Source organism: Platichthys flesus, chromosome 12 (genome assembly GCF_949316205.1).
Source record: "Platichthys flesus chromosome 12, fPlaFle2.1, whole genome shotgun sequence".
Classification (NCBI taxonomy): Eukaryota; Metazoa; Chordata; class Actinopteri; order Pleuronectiformes; family Pleuronectidae; genus Platichthys; species Platichthys flesus.
In genome coordinates, this window is record NC_084956.1 from 13,287,367 (window position 1) to 13,309,812 (window position 22,446).

Genomic DNA, 22,446 nt, shown 5'->3' on the forward strand with positions numbered 1-22,446 from the left:
AACAGGTTAAAATCTAACTGCGGTGAAATCATACCCTGCTTAGAGTTTTTGGCCTTGTGTTTTTTGGAAAATGTGTAACATGATCTGGGGAGTCTTTGCAGAGAATGGGGGTTCTTCTTTTCCATGATTGCTTTTTGATATATTAAGACAAGTATAAATGTGTCTGGCTTATCAGAGTCTCAAGGCAGCTACAAATAAATACGCTGCAGCCCTTTACCGAATACACTCTCCCCGTTTCCTGCAACGTTGGAAACGTCGGCGGTCGACAGAGATGCTCTCAAATGTCGGGCTCCGTGCTCGAGTCCACATAATTAATGATAACCAGTGGCATGCATATATTATTCCACTGCTCTCTACAGGCAGACACACAGCAGAAGAGAAGGGAGATGGATTAGGAAAAAGGGAGGCAGGCTTCTGAAAACGTTCTTGAGAGCGAGTATAAGGCACCGTCTGGAAAAGCAATTAAACAGTTCTTGCTTCGACATGAACGTTGAATTTGAATTTTATGGAAAAAGGCTCAGGTCCAAATAAAAAATCTGTGAGCCGAGCGCAAACAGTCCTCACCTTAGATGGAGGTGAAACTGATAGAGTTATGCTACTGTTTCCCTGATGACTTTCATATGTACAAGGTCGAGTAGGATGTAAACAATATAAAGCATGTGTCAATTATATGTATATAATAATTTGCAGTTGTTGTACTAGAGTCGGAACACTTTGCTTAAAATCCTTCTGGTGAATCGTACTACACAAATGGCTGCAGATATAAAAGATCATAAGTTCCATTCAGGACGTATCTGACACCTTTGTGTTGTGGTATTTTAGGCCATGCTTTAACTGTAATATGTTCGGTGGATTTTTTTGCAAAGACTATACAAAAACTAACCAGACACTGATATACACGTACAGTATAAACGTGGTTAAGTACTAGTTTTTTCTCAGCTTTTAAAAATGCCAAACTCACTATCAAATTTTTTACAGATTTGTGAATTTTACTGGTTCAAACTCATAAAACCAAATACCCCTTGGTATGTGGGGGTGCACGGTGTGAAATTGACAGTAAAACAGACAAATGTATGCTGTGGGTGGCTCTGACAGACAACCTCTTAACTGCTTTGTCCCCCCATTCAAATGTTTTTCTTTGCAACTTGTTCTTACACAAAACCTGATTGTCTGAGACACAGTATAACCAGAGAGGCATATGCAAGGAAGAATGAAACACACACTTCATATTTGAAAAACCCTACAGTACTACAACTTACAGAGTTATCCTCGGAGCCTGTCGCGATGAAGCGGCCACATGGCGAGATGGCCGAGGAGCATGGAAGGCAGCGATTCACGTGGTTCTCATAACGGCGGACACATCTGAGGAGGTGAAACATACAGCGGTGAGAGAGGAATGATGAGGTAAATAAACTCAAGGCAACACGATGTGAAGGAGAGACTGAATATTTGACAAATGATGTCATAAAACAAACAGTTTTACCGAGCCCCGTGGGATTGAATCATTATCATTTCTGGTTTGTGTCACTGCAATGTTCATATTAAGAGCACATACATATTTATGGTTTAAAAGAACTAATTTCAGCCATTAAAAACTATTTCAACCAGGACTTAAGGGCAAGGAAAGACTGTAAAGTTGAAAAGGTCACCGTTGTTAAAAATGGGATCTAAAAAGCAACGTTTGATATTCCTTCAGTGTGAGTATGAATGGTGCTTCACACATGAGTGCTGTCACGTTTTATAGTTTAGTGACCTGAACGGCGCAGGAATAACCAAGGAGCCGAATGCCACCCTGCAGACTTCACATTTCTTAATCAGCCGAGGGAAGAGGAGTTGAGCGTGACTCAAGCAAAACACAGGAAAAGAGCAGCTAGCGGATGACGGATAGTTCCCCCGAGCTGCTTCTGTGTTGTTTCGTTTGGGTTTGCAACGGCATGTAATGTCTTTACAATGTCCTCACTGAAGCAACTGCTCAGTGTGCTGGGGTTTCTATACAGGCTGGCATGTTGGGGAGGCAGGGCTTTGACAGGGATGTGGTGAGAGCCAGTCTTTTGACATTCACATGCTAATGTCATTAAGCTGGACGAAAGTAGGTCATATTCACTGGTGACCATAAAGAAATGTGATATACCCAGTACCGGGGAGTTTGTGAAACATACCCTGGAACAACGGGGACACATGGGAGCACGTTCACACAACTGCTAGGCAATAAAACCCAAACTATATGAATGTGGAATTCTTTTTGAGACTGAGATTTTTTTCCTTCCTGCGGTGTTGCCCTAAATCAAATCACTGTATTTTGTTGAAAGCCTTCCTCTCATTCTTCCAGTGCACTGTCACTGTCAGCTGACGGCCCTATCTGCCCATGCAGCCCTCACAAGAGTGAGTGCGTCTGCAACGGAGCTGAAGTCAGACGTAGCAACATCATCCATCCACACATGCTGGCTGCAGATTGGGGCCGTGCTCTTGTGTGTAACTCAAGAGCCGAGAGTGTGGCGCGCAGAGGTCATAACAATTATTAAGACCCAGGTGAGATTCTCCACTCGTTTTTAAACACAGGCTGAAGATGATTGACAGCTGGTGCGGCCAATCAGAAAAAGTAGACATTAAAATAAACGATAAAGCCCCCATAACCTTGACTCTAAGGCTGACCCCGTTATGAAAACTGAAAAAAGTACACTTAATTATGTAAAAAGAAAAAAGGTTATCCTGCTTTTAAGGATTTACTTAAGCCATGGGGTCATGGCTGAAGTGTGACAAGTACTCATGACAATTCTGACCTCTAATAATTTAGATGCATAACAAAACGGATGAGACGCATCTGTTTCCAAATCCCCCATCAGGACATCTGGACAGGTCTGCTCCAAAACTGACACATCGTATCCCTATCGCACTGATAAGAAGCAGATTAACAGTTAGAGTAAACACTCTGCTGCTTTTCTAGGTCAGAATGTGGATCTAATGTTGGACTGAGGGAGAGGAGACGCTGAGCTGAATCCCCCACACACACACACACACACTCCATGTTTAGTGAGTGATGAGTATCCGGCATTTGTCTAATGACTAACACAGACGGCACTGGAGGGTCTGATCCTCTTGAGTGGGAACCTTTGCGGTTACTGATTCCACCTGGGTATTCTGGGTCCGTCTTCAAGGTATTCATAAGGCTAATCATAGCTCATTACTTGGAGCCAACACATTTCACCCAGGCCAGCAGCATCAGTGCAAATCAGGTGAAAATGTGCATTTTATGGTCCTATTTGATATGAATACATTAACGATGCGTTCATCATAGAATGTATTACTCAACGCAAATTTATCAGTTGATGGAAATTCCAGGAGCTTTAAGGGGAATAAAGCCTCACTAAAGAGAAACAGATTACCATCTGTTCTCTCAAGCTTTAGAAACTGCATGTGACTAGGTTGGACTTCTATTTAACTGCTGGTGTGTAGACCCCTCAACAGGAACCTGACCCACTTAAGCAAATCACTTGGAACTGCAAGGGGTAAGTAAAGGGTTTGGGGTTGAAAAATAAACTTTAACCAATCCAGCGGTTTGCATATTTAATAAAACTCTCAAAAACCATTATCCATATTCGATCTTTGAGGAATGGACATGGATGTTTGGGCTCCTGTCTGAAGAGGAAGGCGCTGAGGACTCTCTGGTGACAAGGCAAAAATAAAGTTAGGATGAAGTTTCAGAAACTTCCACTCAGTCAAATGTACACTTCCCACTGTGGTTTCCTTCTGGGAATTCTTCAGTTTGAACAAAGACACGGTAATAATCCCAATTCTGTCTGAACAAAGACCCTCTGTCAATGTTGTGTCTAGTAAGAACTAGGGTTGCAAAATTCCAGGAATATTCAAAGTGGGAAACTTTCCATGGGAATTAACGGGAATATACGGGAATAAACTGGAATAAACTGGAAATTGTGTGGGTAATTAATACTAACTGTGTTTACCTTGTCATATACAGACATAAATATACACATTTTGTTTTGTCATAGGCTGATTTGAGCCCTAAGGAAACTTTGGGCACTTGACTATATGCTTCTGCATCTGTGTCATTCTTAACATAGGTCTTTGCACAGTATTTGCAAATGCACACAGCCTTTCCTTCTACATTGGCTGGGATGAAATGTCTCCACACATGAGATAGTACATGTGGAATTGTTCTGAAGAATAGGATGAGAAAAAAAGCTTGTAAAAAAACACTAATGCAATAGGCTAGATGGACAGAAGAACAATCCTCAATCAGCATGCTAATATATTTTCCCCTGTAATATAATCGCAACTTACCTGACTAGTCCTGCACACTAAAGCAGGCCCCAATAGCCCTGCTGTAGTGTGCAGGATGCTGGGAATTATCTGTGCATGTGATGGAGAAATGCACAGTGGAGGGTTGAAATTCAACTAGCAGCGTGTGCTGCATACATCTTTAAAATAGAGTTTTTAATTATGTTTTTTTTTTGCGCAGAGTTTAATTTGCGGAATTTCAAAATTCCCAAAATTCCAGAGCTTAATATTCCCGTGGAAAGTTTCTGGAAATTAACCAGACATTTTCCGCCCCTTTGCAACCCTAGTAAGAACCCAACTCCATTGACTTTGCATGTCTTTTTATGATGTCCTTAATTAATACATTCTCAATGTTCAAAGCTGTAGCCAGTGTAAAATAACTCCATTATTGACTCTGACTGCTAAGCATGGAATTCCTTTGAAATAAACCAAAAAGATCGGACAGTCTCGTGTCAAACATCAACGTCATTTTAATCAGTCAAATTTCTCTATTTTTAATATAACTGAGCCCAATGAAAAGTTTTCGATAGATAAAAAAGAGATAAGTAACATTGTTTTTCACTTATCTCAGTCAGTCAAGGGTCAGTTCAGCGAAATCACAAGTAACATGCAAAAAGCTTTGGTTTTATACGCTGAAATTCAGAGTTATTTTCTTCTGAACCTTCTGCCATAGTCCTACACAATGAGGAAAAAAGATTTGTGTTTGTGAGGCCCAAAACATCAGACATTATATTTTAAAAACACGTGTTTCCATGAGCGTGCTCCTGGAACTTCTGCTTTTTCTGAGATTCTGCTGTAACTTATTTTTATTCCATCTACCAGTCCTCGATCAGCATTCTGGGAGTTTGTTTTCCACGTCTAATAAAATGTTCTTCATGCTCTTCCTGAGAAAAGACTTTGTGAAACCTGCATAAAATAATCTTATTACCAAGAAGTGCTCTCACATGAGAGCCTTGCGTAACTTTCCCTCCCGCCAAACATTGTTTCAACAATTGTTATATTACCGTATTATATCATAAGGAGTTTCTTATGATCATGAAACCCAGATAACTATTTTCACTACTTCCAGTTGTTGCAGGGACCACATGAAGAGAAATACAGAGAAACAGTAATTCAGGGGAGCTGTAACTCTTTGTGTTTGGTACGAGTGGACAAAGACACATCCGTTTTATCAAAAAAGGGAAATAAAAAAAATGGGGGTTGTCTCAAGGCCGACAAAATGAACAGACCATATTTCAACCCAGAAGACCTGATTCTACTGAGGGGCGCTTGATGACAGCTCGCAGGAGCAGAAGTTGACCTGGAAAACTGGTACAAATATTTATCAGATAGCGCCACAGTTTTGATGGAGCCCGGGATGAGGAGTGGAAGCAGTCACTGACATGAAAGAATGAAATACTCAATAACGTCTCCTACTGGGCCAAAAGGAACATTTTGAAATCCAAGAGAGCCTACTTGAATTATCCGCCTTATATGGATATGTGCTACTGAGGGCCAAAGAAAAATATTCTCAGCTACGCACTTTGGAAACTGAGCAATAGCCGATTCACTCATCAGATGAGGAATGTTTGTCTAAGAAAAAAAAGAAGTTGGTGTAGTTTGAATATAAGGTCATTTAGCTCTGTGAGGAACAGCAGTGGAATAAAAAGCAATTATGGCTTTGATTGATGATAACAATGATGCTAACTTATCAAAGAGGTGGAATTCAGGAGTGGCAAAACGCCATTGTGTCTTAATGAGGAGGAGATTTCAGTATTGTATGTCAATCATTTCAAATAGCACTATCAGCCAAGTTTTATAACGTCCAAGCCTAAGTAAAGGTATTCGGTATCAATACATTTTTCCATACATGGGATGATTCAATAAACATCAATCACACTTTCCTTTGCCTGATTTTCACATTAAAGGTGTACCCATTACAAATCCAACAGAACAGACAGAATCAATACCAACCTGAGTGAGCGGAGGTCCCAAATCTTCACGCCATCTGTGACTGCACTGGTCAGAAAGAGGTTGTATGAGTCTGGTGTCTGTGTGCTGAACATGGAGCCCTGTGAAATGTATAGGGGAAAAACGCAGAGTCAGCACACATGCTTTATGGAAAAAGGGTTGTCTTAGTCCAGAACTGGAATATTATGTTGCTTTGCAATTGACCCTGGCAAACCTAGAATTACCATTATTTCAGGTAGCATCACCTTAGCCCAACATTACAGACAGTGTTGGCAGATTTTGCCTGGAAATCAAACCGACATGGAAGCACAATTCGCCTTTGTTTGTCATCTTCTATATTTTATGTGGCACACTGAGACCGGCTTTAGGTTTATATAAACAAAGGGTTCCACTGCACATCTATACGTAAATTCCAGGTCTTGTGAGGGAGAGTGAGAGGGCAGTGGTTGGGGTGTTTTTTGTTTGGATTTCCATTAAGAGTGTGAGAACGGCAGTCTGAGAGGGCATTTCCAGTTCCATTTTCCGAGAAGTTCTCTGCTCTGATGAGTTCCAGGTGAATTTTCCCAAGGAGGGCGATGGAAAGTTGAAGTGGGAAAAGCTGCTTCACATGCCGCAGCTCCTGATGTTTGGTCCGCCTCGGGACAAGAAACCAAGGGAGCGAGGGAGAAGAGTGATGCTATGTGTGCAGTCTCCCGGCAGGGGCAGTCCCTCTGATCTGTAGGAATTAACCCTGCAGCACCCACAGGCCCTCAGGCGCCCGGGCGGAGGAACCCGCGCTGACGCAAGAGCCAAGCTGAAACAACACGCAGCGGGCTTTCCACAACGTACAGAACACAATAGCTGGCGTGACAAAGAACAGGCACCTCTGGGCAGAGGTATGGTCAGCTGTGCATCATAGCTGAATGGGTTAATGCATTTAATCCATACAACTATCCGTGGTGTGTCCAGCTAATCCAGGCTGCGGATTAGGTGGACAACCTGCATGTGCCAAGTATGCGCAGGTCAACATGCAGAATTGAATGAGGTCAAATTCTCAAGGTCACTGGGTGCAAACCAGTGTCTCATTCAAATGCACACCGTTCTGTTTTCCAATAAGTTAAAAAAGCATCTGAAAATTGGGTCAAAATAAACGGCTTTGTTGTGATTACACATCAGGAAAGTCGGCTACTCATCGCATAAAGTATGAAATATGCAGAACCCCAAACTTGAATGCATGAATTCATCACTAATATTTATGATTTAATTTGGAGTGATGCATATTACATCACTTGCGTAGCATTATAATGGATGTGGACATTGGCCCGAGCAGTCAAATTGTTAGCAAATTGAGCCCACATTGGGGAATGAGGCCATGTGAAACCCCAAACAGCATCATGGAACCGTATTTCCAAGGCCATCATCCAGGATGGAATCTCCTCCTGCCTTCTCCTCTGGCAGCCCTAATCCTATATGCAACAAGGATTTACATTCAAACACTCAGGAAGATGAATGATACTAATGATGGAAACGTTGGTGTAACCGTGACATACTTTGTAACCATGACCGTCTGCATTCGCACCACAAACTAACACTGACACTTATATCCTCCCAAAGAGTAGCCAATAAAATTCTTCACCATGTGGGCAGGGCCACTCAGTGTTCCAGTGGAGGGAGGTGTCTTTGTTCACAAAGGTCAAAGGTTATCAAGAAGTTCTTGTCAAACCACAATTGAGGGAAACAATTTTAATAGCAATTCATGTATTTTTTAAAGCAAATTTTGAGGATATTAGTGCCCATGGTTTAAGCAAACATGAAAGAAGGAAACTATGACAAATGTAAAGCATTAAATCATTTTGTATTTCAAGACTGACACTGAAATTGTTGTGTTTTGAATAATGCATCATGTGGAGCTGAGGCTGCACACTGTTAAATAAAACCTTTGACTTTCACATTTTCTCACCAGTTTCAGTCACATAGAGAGGAATAATGATGAAATTATTATACTTCAATATACGAGACACTGTAATTTACAGCTATCTCTCCAACATCCAAAATTAATAAAAAGACATTAAAACAATTTATATTCAGAAACAAAACTCTGCTCTACTCTAGTGCTTTATCATTTCTGTTGTCTGAATAATTTATGCATAGAGACCAGATATAAAACACAAATCCTGTACTGTATATCACTTCACATATGCTTCACATTAAAAATAAAAGTATATAACCTCACTACAAATGTAAAAAAAGATAATTAATACATGGTTACTGCCTAAATAGAAACGCAAAATTTCCATTGGAGTCTATCTTTCAAAGGCAAATGTTAAACGGCCTCACCTTGTTCTGTGTAATGCAGTGGGCCGCTCTGTTGTGGGCGTCGGGCAGCTGTGAGACAACTGTGCTCCTGTTCATGTCAAACACCTGAATGGATCGATCCGAGCCACACAGCAGGACGATATCTGAGACAGCTGTTAAGAGAAGTTCCCTCCAATACTATCCTGCTTTGCAAAGAGAGTCGGCTTTCTCTCGTTCTTCAAGGACCAGTGCTCGAAACTAGTGCTGTGCTGGGCAGGCAGCTAAGTACATGAGTTTGGTTTTATTCTGTCATCAGATATAAAATAGAACACAACAATCTGTTTGCTATTTTGCAGACAGCCTCTATCCTTCTTTGCCGTGATGCAAGAGTGAATACTGGAGCTTTTAAATGTCAGTAGTTGTCAGCACATTGTCTGAAGTCGATTTTCTTCATATGTTGTTTTCACAACATCTGACTCTAGTTTAAGAAAATATTATGTGAGTGAAATGAAAATAAATATCCTATATTGTTTAACTACAATTATAATTTCACAACAAAAGATGGTTAGCCATGCACAGAGCAGCACAGTAATTCCCGACAGGATCTCACTCATCCAAACGCAGCCCAATTCAGCGGATTTATTTGAAAATAATTACATTGTAAAGCCTAACAAGGGGCAGGAATGTAGACATTCCTGAAAAATTAAAGACGGCTAAATGATTTACAGGTAAAAATCCGCAGTGGAAGGCCCGGGGCAACATGTACATGTAAGACTTTATGAAGCACAGACAGATTGCTGTGGTTGACGTGGAAGTGGTCCAACCAGATGCTTTGAGTAAAAGTACAGAAGGCATAGGTTCACTCTGCCCTCCGCAACATCAACCCAATCCAGACACCAACAACAACAACAACAAGCAAAAAAGGATACAAGAGAGGAAATCATTGACTGTAGAGAAGGCTGTGATGTCTGTTGATGATGTCGTTGTAAGGCACTTGGCCAATTTGACGGCACTCCGCTGCTGATATCTAGAAGAAACAAAAGAATCAGAATTTTAAAACGATCTCTCCACACACCCATCACTCTGAGCAGTGAGACTGAAGGAGAGAAGTAGGAAGCACTGCTCTTTTTACTGACTGCTGACATTTCAAGCGTTTCCCATTCATAACTCTCTTCGCACGAATTACTAAAGAAGAGAAACAAACCTTTATCAAGCCGATATCAAATAACCCATTAAGGAGTCTTAAATCAGAAAGCAAACTGTATAACCATCTCGCTACTGTCATTCTCTGCCAACCAGTCGAGCTGCAGTTTACATCCGTCTCTGTCTAGACTCAAATGACCTACGCAGTGAAGAATGCAAGGAATTTAATAAAGGGTATTAAGTGTATGTCATCATAATTAAAATGCGCTTGCTTGAGTTATTTTGAAAACCAGTTGTTTGAGGTCACAGGGATGTTGAGCATTGACTTCTATTCTCTTTTCAGTTAATTCTTGAGTCACAGTGAATGATTTTGCCCAATTTGAAGAAGGGGATGTGCGCATGATTGAACTGATAAAGTAATATTATATTTAATATTATATTTACTTGCATCTGAAAAAACGATTTGCGAATCCAAAGCTATCTCATGCATCACTATTGACTTTATATGCTCGACTGTTCCGTATATGAAGCAATCACTTGTAATTACCTCTTTATGTTGTCGTGCGTGGTGTCCACGTCATACAGGTACAGGTACAGAGAGGGTCCTGATGCAAAGAGCAGGAATTTGTCGAGGTAGTAAAACTGAGCACCTCGTATGGGCTTGGAGATCGAGTTGTTACCCTGAAAGAGAGAAGACACAATTTGAAAGCTAATCTAGTTAAATAAAGAAGGATAATTAATAAGAATATATTTTATTAGTGTGTAGCTCTTCTATTTTAATAACGGGGAATATAATTGATGATGTAAAAAACTAAAACATTAAACAAGTAGATTTCCTTGTTTCCCATCTAACTCCATATTGCTTGTGGCAATAAGCAATACAAAGCTGTAATAGTGAGCACCGTATTGTAATATTCTGCGCACACTGCTGTCTTTGCCGTCTCCTAAAACCTTAACTTGTAAGCGTTATTTAATTTGATTTTGAATGTCTGCTCCATTCAGATATTCACGACTCTATTTTACAACGGGCAACATCTTGTCTCTTCAACGTTGAGTTCATACAGAAGAGAAAAAGAAAATCTGAGACAAAAGTTGAGGTCAACTGAAGAAGAGGCGTCCTCATATGACACAGTGCATGGTGGTTCTTCTTAACCCCCGCAGGTCACAATTAGAGTCTGTCATGGTAAACCAAATAGATGGGCTGTCCTGTCAGAAAATTGACAACAGATATTTCACTCTGTCCAGGTTTGGAGTTATACCACTCCACCAACCATCCGACATCAGAAAACTACCAATCATAAGAAATCTGAAGGACCACGATGTGGTTTAGTTTTGGACATTCTGGAGGTTGCGGGGACACCCTGGCAGAACTCTGGTCCCTGAAAAGACTTGCACTTGTTGCCAGGTTGTTTCACAAGAATACCAAGCAGTCAATGAGCTGCAGGCCCCGGCGAAGCTCCAAACAATCTGTGTGATGGTTAGCATCAGCCACTGGGACACCCCAGTTTTTATAGGACAGACCGTTGTTTTCACTTGTTCACACATTTCTGTCTGTCCTATTAAATGTAACACTACAGTCAAGTGAGGAGGGTCTGCGTATAATCACACTATTGGATGCTTCGTGTCCACAGATGCTTTGAATGACAAAGTCACTCTGTTCTAGCCAAGAAACACAACATCTATCACCTCTGTTAATTTGGCTTTTCCTGTTTTTGTATTCCGTGAGTATATTTTTATTAGAGAAAGAAAAAGTGAGTTGAGCAAGCTTTTTATCAAAATTATTGAGGTGCACCAGTGAGTTCATATCTCTTACCTGCACTACATCACCACATTTAATCAAAGGCTGCAGCCTCTCCTTCACCCTAAATCTTTGACTAGGGTATGCAACTTTATCGCAGAACATAAACCAGAGATATTTTACTGTGGAAGCCAAAAACTTTCGATACAGTAGCAACCACAGTTTTACTGACATATGGAATAATTGCCTCATTTACAAAACTTAAATTACAGGAGGAAAAATTACTTTCAGCTATCACAGCTGTCTTTGAAGACAAGGGTGAGAGTGAAAATTGCATGCGGCATGTGTCTGTGGTTATTTTGTTTTACTTCTGAACCAATATGAGTATTTAGACCTTCAGAGGGAGGACATTTTTAAATTGTGAGGTCACTATGACTGGTCCTCATTTCACTGTTTTTATGGTTTGGATTTGGGCTTCGAATAAGGAGTAAGTGAAAGTTGGGTTAAGGCTCAAGGTAAAACCTGTAAAAGTGATTGTTAAGATTAGGGTGCTAGAGAGTAAATGTAGTCCATAAACCAAACTACACATGTTATATACCTGTTCAAGTTTCAGTAAGTGAATGCTTTTACCATGATAATAGCAGGTTCTTTGCTGCCATTGGCCCAGATTCGAATTGACCGGTCTTCTGACGCACTCAACCAGCACTGTCTGCTGAGGCTCCAGCTGACGCTGCTCACTGGTTTATCATGGCCTGCATGCAGAGACACAGGGTTGTTAACTTGGAGAAATAGTGAGTGAGTTCATCATCTGCTTTATGGTACTGCTCAGACCCCAGGCAGTCTGAAGAGAAGAGGACCACAATGACCTACTGGTCACCTCAACATGTCCTTTTATCTCTCTGCCTCCCCCTTGTGGAGACTGTGTTTCTGCTGCACGCAAGCCTTCAAGTTTCAAACAGATGCTCGATGTTATGCGTGAATATCAGGGTTTACTGTAGTTTATCAGTGTCTGTTGGGGCAATGATGAATTACAAAGTGTCTAAAATGGTTCAATCCTTGTTGGTCTTGAAAAACAATGTACCCTTTTATTAAATATTTATTTTTCTACCATCACCTTGGATTTACTGATAAACAAAGATAACAAATCCTGGCTTTGGAATGTAATCAAACTACACCTGGGAAATGGAACCTCTTTATCTCCAGTTTTGATAGTGATGACCTGAGTCATTTCAATATTTAGATTATTCTGGAGTCTGTAATCATAACCTCGCAGCTGGCAGAAACACTGATGTGACTCTGGTATAAACTGTGTACGCTTGTGGTTTGTAAGGTGTGGATCCTCGTGTTGGCTTCATGCACCTGTGTAGACAGCTGGATCGCCGGTGAGGGATGACTTGTACAGTAGCACTGAGCTGTCGCCAAGACCACACAAGATCTGTTTTCCGTCACCTAGGAGAAACGGAATTGTTTTATTAGGATATTTCTATAAATAGCTTATATATCATAACACCAAAAATAAAAATGGAATTTTTTAAACATAACCGGTAAGAGATGAAAAATAACTTTAATCCTTAATTAAAATGTGATTTTGATTGAACATTTATTGCCAATCATAGCTTATAAATGACTGTTTTACCTGTGCAAAATATAATGGTTTTCGTAGAAATACTTGAAGCTTTTCCCGCTGCTAAATATTGTACATTTAGATAGATAGATAGATAGATAGATAGATAGATGGATACTTTATTAATCCCGAGGGAAATTCAGATCATCCAGTAGCTTGTACACTTAACACATCACTGACATATATACATAAATCACATACATCACATATATCACATACGGAGAGCATATATACAGATACAGGTATGGAATGCAATGATGTGACACCCTCTGTCCTTAACCGTCATTTAAAGAAATACAAAATAAATCTAAAATGCGTCCATGTTATAGTATCCTGGAAGTAGTTCAGACTTTACAAAGATGATCCATCAGGTCATCTGTATTAGGGTTTTGAAAAATCTACTCTGTAAAACATCAGATACTCAAACTTATGTCACTGTCTACTCATACTTCTTTTTACTACTACTTTGGCCTTAGTGTTAAATGTATCTTTACTTGGTTTGATTAGAAATATTTGAGAGAGAGGGAAATGCCCAATTATTTAAATATATACATACAAATACACATTGTCTCACCTGAATAGTGGAGGCAGTTGACTGGTTTGTCAGTAACACTGAGATGACTGTGTGGTATCGTAGGTGCTGCCTTGTCTGCTGGATAATCTCTGAGAAGTAAACCTCTAAAAAAAAACATTTTTGGGTTTATATACTGAATTCTTAGTATTGTATTTTAAATGATGGAGAACTTACGTATTTGTTTTAGCCTTATAAGAGGAAGGATTCTTCTGAATATTTGTTTTAGGTGAGAACATATTCCTTCTGAAAAGCAGTTACAAAAAAAAATGATAATCACCTTCATGTGATGTTTCATTTTTCAGTTTGTTTGATTTTGAATTTGGATCGTTGCATGAAGGAACAAGGTCTGTTCAACCCAACTGGTCAGCTTCTGGGGTGAATATAATAGAGGTGTGGTTTGCTGTGTGTGTCTGTGTGTGTGTGTCTGTGTAGGTGTGTAGTTGAGGAATCTGACTGCAAAGATTGTGTCTCAAAATCTCTTGCTCAGTGTGGCTGAATCAGCTGAAAGGCCTTATGGATTACAGGAGTTAAGTAAATTATGTTTATCAGGTCAACACAATCAACAAGTACTCCCTTAACAAATGAAAAAAGGAAAACAAAGTTCAATTAATCCTTTCAATTTGACAAATTACTTTTAACCCTCATTCTATTTTAGACAAATCAATTAACTGTAATTCAATTTTCCATGAAGCAACAAGTTAATAACTAACCGTGGGGTAGTGGTGTATCCAGACGACTTCACTTTTGTGTGGTAAACCAGAGGCTGATCCTTTGTTCCTCCTTTGTGAAAATGATATGATGGTCAATAAGACAGACCACAACAAAGTACACAAGTATAAATGACAAAGAAAGATAAAAAATAATAATTAGGATGGAACTAGTCATTATACAGTATTGGCATTTCATAAATTATGCAATAGGAAAAGAAGATCCAATACTATTGAGTGACCAGTCTGGGCTGTGGGGATTAGGTGCATCAGCCCCAAACTGTGGGATGTTTCATTCTGCTCCCTGTTCACTGTCAAGGCCTTTACTATATTACAATGAGCTCACTTTTTCCACAGCCATTAAAATGTGTGAGACTTTCCAAAAGCTGCTCTCCTGTCAAACACGAGTGGCAATTTAAGAGTTCGATTGCATCAGAGACAAATATACTGCTTTGGTTCTCAGGCTTTACTCCAAGTCAACACTTAGTTTATCAAGTGTGGCAGACCTGTGAAAATGTGATTAATCAATTGCACCAATAAATAAATGACAAACAAAACTATAAACTACAACTAAACATGGACAAGTTAACTGTATGAATGTTAGAATGACAGCTGGCATTTGAAGTTACCACTATTTAAGTGAAGCTATGGTTAATATATCTTAACATCAACACATAAACAGCAGCATTTTTACGGTAAAAGTCAGCAACACACAAACCACATGTTGTCAGTTTTAATGTTAACAGCTGAACAGGTTCACCTGGGTGTGAATAATGTGTTTCAGTATTAAAAACACAACTCATTGTCAGCATGGTCCAAACACAGTAATGAAATCTAATACAAGCGAACCCATTAAAGTCAAAAAGAAAACACATCTGGATCTGGTCAAACTACTCTTATTTGAGAGAGTCTTTAAACTTTGATGAGCAGCACCAATATTCTCTGGTTTTGGCTTGAATCATATTTTTTTATGTAATGTCTCAGAACGATCAGTCTGTTCCCGTTTCCTTGGATTTTGAGCTTCACGGGTACATTTTGTCTGTGAAGCTCAGCGCTGTTCATACTATTTATGAGTTGTTGCTTTGATATCAGAAATATTCTTCTCGTCTTCCTCAGTTCAACTTAATTTGCTATTTCATGAAAGAATCCTTCATTTTACCAGGTGTTTACAGAGCAAATGTAGGAGGTTTAATGAACCTTAACTCAGGTCAAAGTGGTACATTGTATTATATCAAAAAGCACCCACTACTCTGGTGCCACTGGGTTGCTCACATGTTGCACCCTCGTCCATTGTTTCGTGTGTGAGGAAATGTGTGCTGGAAGTAGCTTTTGATCCAAAACAGATTCTATGTACCAAACTAAGAATTTGAGCCCAGGAATACAAATTACCTGGCGATGCAATCACTTGACGATACTTAACGACCCTATTGACCCCCTGTTGATATATAATGGTCATTTAGTTTTATGGGGCAGTAAAAACCTCATAATTTGTGCTGACTAGACTTGAGATGCTATTTGAAACAAAGTGAGAGTTTCCAACAAATCTCCACGTCGGGTCACATCTGCATAAGATCACGGCAGCTTGCTGAGCGCTCCTTTAACAGCACTCATTATGTGAGACTTAACATAGGCTGCCCTGGCCATTATTGCAAAGTAAGGTCTCAGTATATAGAAATTCTTTAATTCAGCCTAACACAGGATAGGATGTGAAGCGTCTGATGCAACAGCAAATAGTTGTGGTGACAACACGGTTTGGTCTGCAGTCAATGAGCCTTCATGCTGTGTTAAGGTCTGTGTCTAAAAACCATGAGTGGTAACTTGGCTGTTCGGACTGACAACTCGTAAAAAATCTATCACTTCTTTAGATTATGTAATTTTAAGAGGTGACAGCGATGTGTTTTTTATAGCTTGGGCTGCCTATGTTAGAAGGGAAAGGGCTCAGGAGTTTATGCTGAAATAAACGACTGACTTGTCCTAGAGACGGGGAGACGGCAAAACTCAGACCTCCCTCTGAGTCAGCTGACGGAATGTGGTCCAAGAAAAAGACCAAATAATTCAAGCTTTTAAAAATGTACAAACCATAGCAAGTATATATAACACTAAGGTATTATTCTGAGAGGAACCAGAGTGTCTGGTGTGAGTTATTGACTTACTGACCTTTGTAAAGTGGGGCACACAGTAAGAGGAGGAACAAGAAGCAAAAAGGTATGGTTACAAAGGACAGACAGCTGAAATCATACAACATGTGCAGAATATACTGGCAAGCTGGAGAGGTGACTAGTTGAACTCAACAAAAAGGTACTGTAGTTGCTATAAAACAGTGATTAATGGAGCAACAGTTAAAAGCATGAAACACATTACCTTTTTATTTAAAATCTGTATAAAAGAGGCTAAGAAATTAGCTTGCCATCATTTTAGTGTTCAGGATTTTTATGCGTGGGGCAAAATCAGGGCTCAATGATGCACTGGAGTCATACTTAGCATGATCCCTAGAGCAGTGCATTAACAACAGTGGTTCTATGGGTTAATTGCAGGTTGCAGCCTAGAGTTTGCTGGCTCTCTACACTTTGTCTCGCAAGCACATTTAGCCTGGATTCCAGAATTTCTAGAACACACATAATTATTCAAATTTTGTAAAGATTATGCGATGAAGAAGAGGTCGGGTGGCTTTGTGAAAAGAAACACTGATTAAGAGCTGACGATCAATACTAACAGTTGCCTCTGCAGGGAGACAACTGGGATTTACATATAATTATCTTATACTGTTGAGTGAGGCCAAACTGACTGGTGGTACATACCGCCCAAATGAGTGTACATTTCTGTTCTCATAATTGTATGCTTGTGTGTAATAACATATTTCTCTGTGGCCTGAAAAAACACATGGACTGACATGGACAAATCTAAACGTCAACACTTCCCCGTCTCATCTCACTCTCCACAAAACAAGCAAAGGAGCTCTGAAAAAGATGAAGATGCAACCAAGCATCCAAGACTAATTGCTGGTTGAGTGGTCCCCTGACTGCCAATCCGACAGCTCCATCCAGCTATGCATCAAGATTCAGAACCTCACACGTCAGACTTGGGACATCATTCAAAAAGTAATAGCACCTGATTATCCTCATTTTGATAAGCCAGCAGTCCTGCCTCACTTTTCATAATATATGTTGTGACACGACGACAGATATCTTATCTTCACGCACAACTCTTTTCACAAAGCTCCTTCAGACCTGTCTCTGACTAACAATGTAAGAACATTTTCCTTTCCGGGAGTCACAGAGGTTTACGGTGTAATTTGTATATAACTCTGCAGATATCTTTAAGACATGAGGGCATGTGTGAGGGCAGCATGGTGAGTACCATCGGTCTGAAAATCTTTGTGGTATTTTTGTCTGACATTTCAGTCACGCAGCACTCCTCGACTCCTGTGAAGATCTCCTACATATTGAGGCTCTGGCAGGACCCCTTCCCTCCAGCTATGGGGAATCCAGCTTCAATGCTGGCTTTCTCAGAACGAACTCTGTGAGAGCAACATGTTAACCTCAGTATAGAATACGTGTCCAGCAGAATAGTTTCAGGCTGCCAGATCCTAGTGATACACCGTGGAACCGCAAATAGTCTCACTTTACGCAGGAATCCACTGCTGCAAGGAGCTACCTTGCAACAAACTAAACTAATTGGGGATTTTGCCAGTCTAAAAAAGCTTGTTCTATTATAATTCCGAGTACCTGCCTACGTGGCAAATAAAAGCTAGAAGGAAATCTAAGTATGAATGTCACCACAATGCAATACAATGCTCTTAAGTGTTGTGCTGCAAAGACAAGAGGGATGCTGACCTTTCTTTTTAGGAAGACTGGGTTCCTTCTTCCTAAACTGAGCGTTCAGAGGAGAGTCAGGCAGCGGCGGAGAGCTGAAAACAAGGGAGGGGTGAAACAGGGGGGAAAAATAGTTACTGGAAATGAAGGAGCGAAGCATTTTTTCCACTGTTATGGATTATTAGTCCATCTAATTCTCAGTACCGTGATATTGTTGACTCATGAAAAACCAGATGGCGGGAATGGCTGTTATAGGCCGCGTTAATATGGAAACGTTCGAGTCAGAGGAAGACACAGGCAAGAGGCCAACTGAAAAACAGGCCACTCTCCTTTATCCTACTGCTGCTGGTGAATTCAGGTGACCAATGTCTGAGAGTGAGGTAAATCAATTCTCTAACAGAAAATGTTAACAAGCTTTAGTTCCTGAATGACAAACACGTTAAAGCAGAAACACACAAAAACGTTTATTGGTGCTGCTGGAGTTTTTGCTAAATAATCATTTACGGAGATTGAATTGATTAACGAATTTCATTCCTTCCCCCAGAGCAGAATTTTTGGCATTTATATAATCTTGTTATTGTGAGAGCAATAAGTATGATTTCTAGATTAAGAAGTGCATCCAGCACGGACAGCTTTATTAAATCTCACGTGGATTTAAAAGCTTACACATATAAAAAAAAATGTTTATATGTCAAATTGTTCAGCGAGCAGAGCAGTTCCAGGCTGGAAACAAATGATATGTGAGCTACAGAGAAGCAGTTGTTTTCTCTTATTTGTGTCTTTTGTGGACTGTAATACTGCCACAAAGTAAACAAATATAAGAGTAACAGATGAGTATTTGCAGTACAAATAGCTGAGCTACAGCATATGATTATTTTTAGAACCCCACTTGTATAAAAGGTTAGGCCAAAGGATTCTTTAGCAAGATACTGACTTCCTTACCAGTGGAGCTTATTTGTTATTTAAGTCTTTATTTTGAAGAAAGCAAACACAAACTGTAGTTGACAGTCTTTTTTTTCAGGGTCACCACACTGTAGCATCAACAGATATTTGCCTTTAATTTCCAGGTTTACCTCGGGAACACTGACAAGCCTTCACCACGAGCCCCGATCATCTCCAGGTCACTAAGATTCAAGTCCAACAGCGCCACACTTGGAGTAAACAGAGAGGTCACTAAGAACACCATCTGTGGGACAAGTAATTCCACAGTGGATTAACATAGACAAACAATTGAATAAATTCTGTAAAATATTGTTTACGACCAATAAGGAAAATAAGGATAACACTAAGTCAGGGTTTTACAATGCACTACAACATGTAATGGCTTCTGTGTAGGAACAGAAATACATAAATTTCCTTCAGGAAGCTAACCACAGCGGAAACTTGTAAAAATGTCTTTATTTGGCTTGTGTAAACATTAAAAGCTAAAAAGAAGTGTTGGGAAAATGCCAAAGCACAGGAAGAAATTAAGAAGGTCAGAATGAATGAGTAATAAAACTAAATAGGGACTGTTTTAAGTCTGTTGTGGTAAATCTTTTTAGATTTTTTTATTCAGTAGTCATTTCTATGTTACATTTACATGTATCATCATGAATTGAAAGGATTTACTGGGAATCGCAACACAAGACATGGACCAGTGTAATGATAGAGGTTAGTATAAATGTCTCCATCTGATTTATCAAGCTATATTTAGAATGACTCACAGAGTTATTCTGTCCCGTAGAGATTGACCACGACCTCGCCAGCGCGATGCTCAGGTTGGGGGCATCTAGAAGAACGAACATTAGTTTGTCTGCATTCAAATACCAGTTCATTTCAAGTTTAGCCCGTTATGCAAAAACCCACATTTATTGTGAGCTGTCATTATATACATATCATTGCAAGACATAAATAAATCAATCATATCTCCGTAAAGCTTATAATGAAAATGTGTCACCTATTAATTCATAAGCCTGATAGCTAACCCAAGTTGTTTCTTTTCAATATTTCAACATAAGATTGGCTCAAGAGGAATCCTGTGTTTTACAGAAGGAAAGTTATCAACTTATTAACCTGAAAGATTAAAAGAAGGTAGCAAAGACAACTCGAGATATTTCAGTACAAAAGTTAGAGAGTGGAGGTTATACCTCCAAAAAAAGAATCTCTTAGAGGTTTTTTCTCTTGAAATGTTGAGATGATATCTGCAAAAGGGATGGTGCACAAAACAAGCAGACATACTTGATGCAATGATATATCATTGTCACATTACTACCTGCCTACCTTTGAAATACAGCACTGTTAGGAGTTCAGAAGTAGCCAGGTCTACCACATAAAGGCCATCAGAGCTTCCAATGCATAAAAAGCTGTTGTCCCTGCAGGCACCCACACAGAAACATAAGGAAAGAACAGTGTTTATGGATTTCCCCTAACTCATCACATCGTATGGGGAAACACAATGAAGCTGGAGATGAAAGTGGTAAGGTATGCACACCATAGGACTAAAGGGTTTTTATTTAAGTTTCCATTGACTTCATGCAGACTAAACTATGCACACCCTGCAAGATGGAAACTGCAACCACACAGAGAAGAAAGGAGAGGAATTTAAGTCTGATGGATGGTTTTCATCCACCTCCTGCACCGAGCTACATGAATATGCTCATGAATATGTTCTAATAGCCAAGTTGGACATTTGAGTAAATCATGACTTTCATGCTGAGTTTGTGCTTCTTTAAAAATAATTGTGACAACTATGGCCATTATGTGGGGAAGTTTTATGTGTTCACTGCATTGCATTGCAGTGATGTTTCTGTGTGCAGAGGCATCTTATTTTTAATTTCCCACTGGGGGGTGGGGGGGCACTAAAGTCAGAATCATATGCATGGAGGCTTAAATATGGACCTAGAGACAATGCACGGAAATTAAAAATAAATTATTGCTTTAAAAATAAGGATTGAACTGAACATCAGAAGCATTTTATATATATTCCAACTGATACTGTTCAACATTGTGTGTGGATGGCAACAACATATTGTCTCCCAGTAGAAGCCTGCTTTGAATAAAAGCATCTACCAAATGAGTAAATGCAAATGTCATGCAAACAGTAAAAACAGGCAGATTCCGTGGGATGTGTAAGGTTTATAATGCACCTGAGCAGTGGTTGCAGACATAATGCAGTTGATGAATTTCATTCAAAAGTCGTTTTGGTCGAGAGTAAATATGATGATTATGATGACGACAGATCGTGCACTGGCGTCACGTGCTTTGCGGAGAGAAATAAGGTAGGAAAGTCTGTCTCACCCTGCTGGTTCACAAAATACACACAGTTCGGTCCGTCACTTTTTTAAGTGCCTGCTTCCTGTTATAACATCAAGTGTTTTAACAGCCTGAAACTGTTTATTCTACGAGGCTGCAAAGTTTCCTGTGATGAGTGAAGGGTTCTCTGATGTTTTCTGTGACTGTGTGGACACGTGCAGCAATTATCAATAACTATGTGGCTTTTTAGTTCAAGAAGTGTTTCCACACTTTTGTGACAGTATGAGATCTCTAAAGCTTTAATGGAAGGAAATGTGTGGCTGTTTGTTGTTTTCTGTCGAGGCGATTGTTTAATTAGCTTTTCTAATATTTTCCTGAATCACAGACAGTTTTTGTCTTATGGAAATAAGAACTGAACGGAGGCCAAGATCATGGTCCAAGGACTGACAGTTCCATGTCTTCCACTTAAACATTCCTTAGCAGAAATGAAGTAAAACAGCTCTTCCTCACGATTAGGTCCAGAAATAAGGTATATTGATGAATGTTGTGCCCTTGAGACTTGCTGACTGTATGAACTATATTTTGGAACTCATGATTTCATGTGATTATTGAATGAAGTAAGTTCTTAGCCATAATGATAATAAAATTGCTTATCTGAGAATATTTTTAAATTGCACATCTGTCACTGTTGAGTTGTCAATAAATGTAAAGTGCTTACTTACCTTTGCTGCTCGTTACCAGTGTCAGTAAATGAGCCACATGAAGCCATATTGATGACTGGCTTTGCAGTTTCCACGTTATCTTCATCTGATTGCTCTGCACCCACTGAAAAGAAAATGTATAAAAAGTAAATTGTACAGGTAGCTAGAAAGAAGCATAGAGTATGCTTTATGAATTTCTTGTACAACAACTCCACCCTCTGACTTTCACCTGCTTCCTGTCTCACAGTCTCTTGGTGCGTGTGATGTCTTCTTTCCATCTTCTGAAGATCCATTTTGGTCACCAGGTGACACTTGTGGTCGTCATTGAGGGAAAAGCTCCAAACCTAAATCCAACAGATACAAGTTTGTTGTATTGTATACTGTAGCTTGTTGTGT

General features: G+C 39.7%; 1 protein-coding gene across 1 annotated transcript in view; it reads right to left on the reverse strand.

The window, feature by feature from the left end:
- Positions 1–22,446, reverse strand: part of wdr27 (WD repeat domain 27) — a 36,071-nt gene that overhangs the window by 11,529 nt on the left and 2,096 nt on the right. The window contains exons 7-22 of the mRNA XM_062401394.1: positions 22,280–22,394; positions 22,072–22,174; positions 20,378–20,469; positions 19,822–19,886; positions 19,192–19,304; positions 18,140–18,213; positions 14,310–14,379; positions 13,774–13,842; positions 13,600–13,703; positions 12,761–12,850; positions 12,032–12,153; positions 10,211–10,344; positions 9,450–9,547; positions 8,563–8,684; positions 6,250–6,347; positions 1,260–1,362 (exon numbers count right to left, since the gene is read on the reverse strand). Of these exons, the coding sequence (XP_062257378.1) occupies positions 1,260–1,362; positions 6,250–6,347; positions 8,563–8,684; positions 9,450–9,547; positions 10,211–10,344; positions 12,032–12,153; positions 12,761–12,850; positions 13,600–13,703; positions 13,774–13,842; positions 14,310–14,379; positions 18,140–18,213; positions 19,192–19,304; positions 19,822–19,886; positions 20,378–20,469; positions 22,072–22,174; positions 22,280–22,394 (1,572 nt within the window). The remainder of the gene's footprint in view (positions 1–1,259; positions 1,363–6,249; positions 6,348–8,562; positions 8,685–9,449; positions 9,548–10,210; positions 10,345–12,031; positions 12,154–12,760; positions 12,851–13,599; positions 13,704–13,773; positions 13,843–14,309; positions 14,380–18,139; positions 18,214–19,191; positions 19,305–19,821; positions 19,887–20,377; positions 20,470–22,071; positions 22,175–22,279; positions 22,395–22,446) is intronic.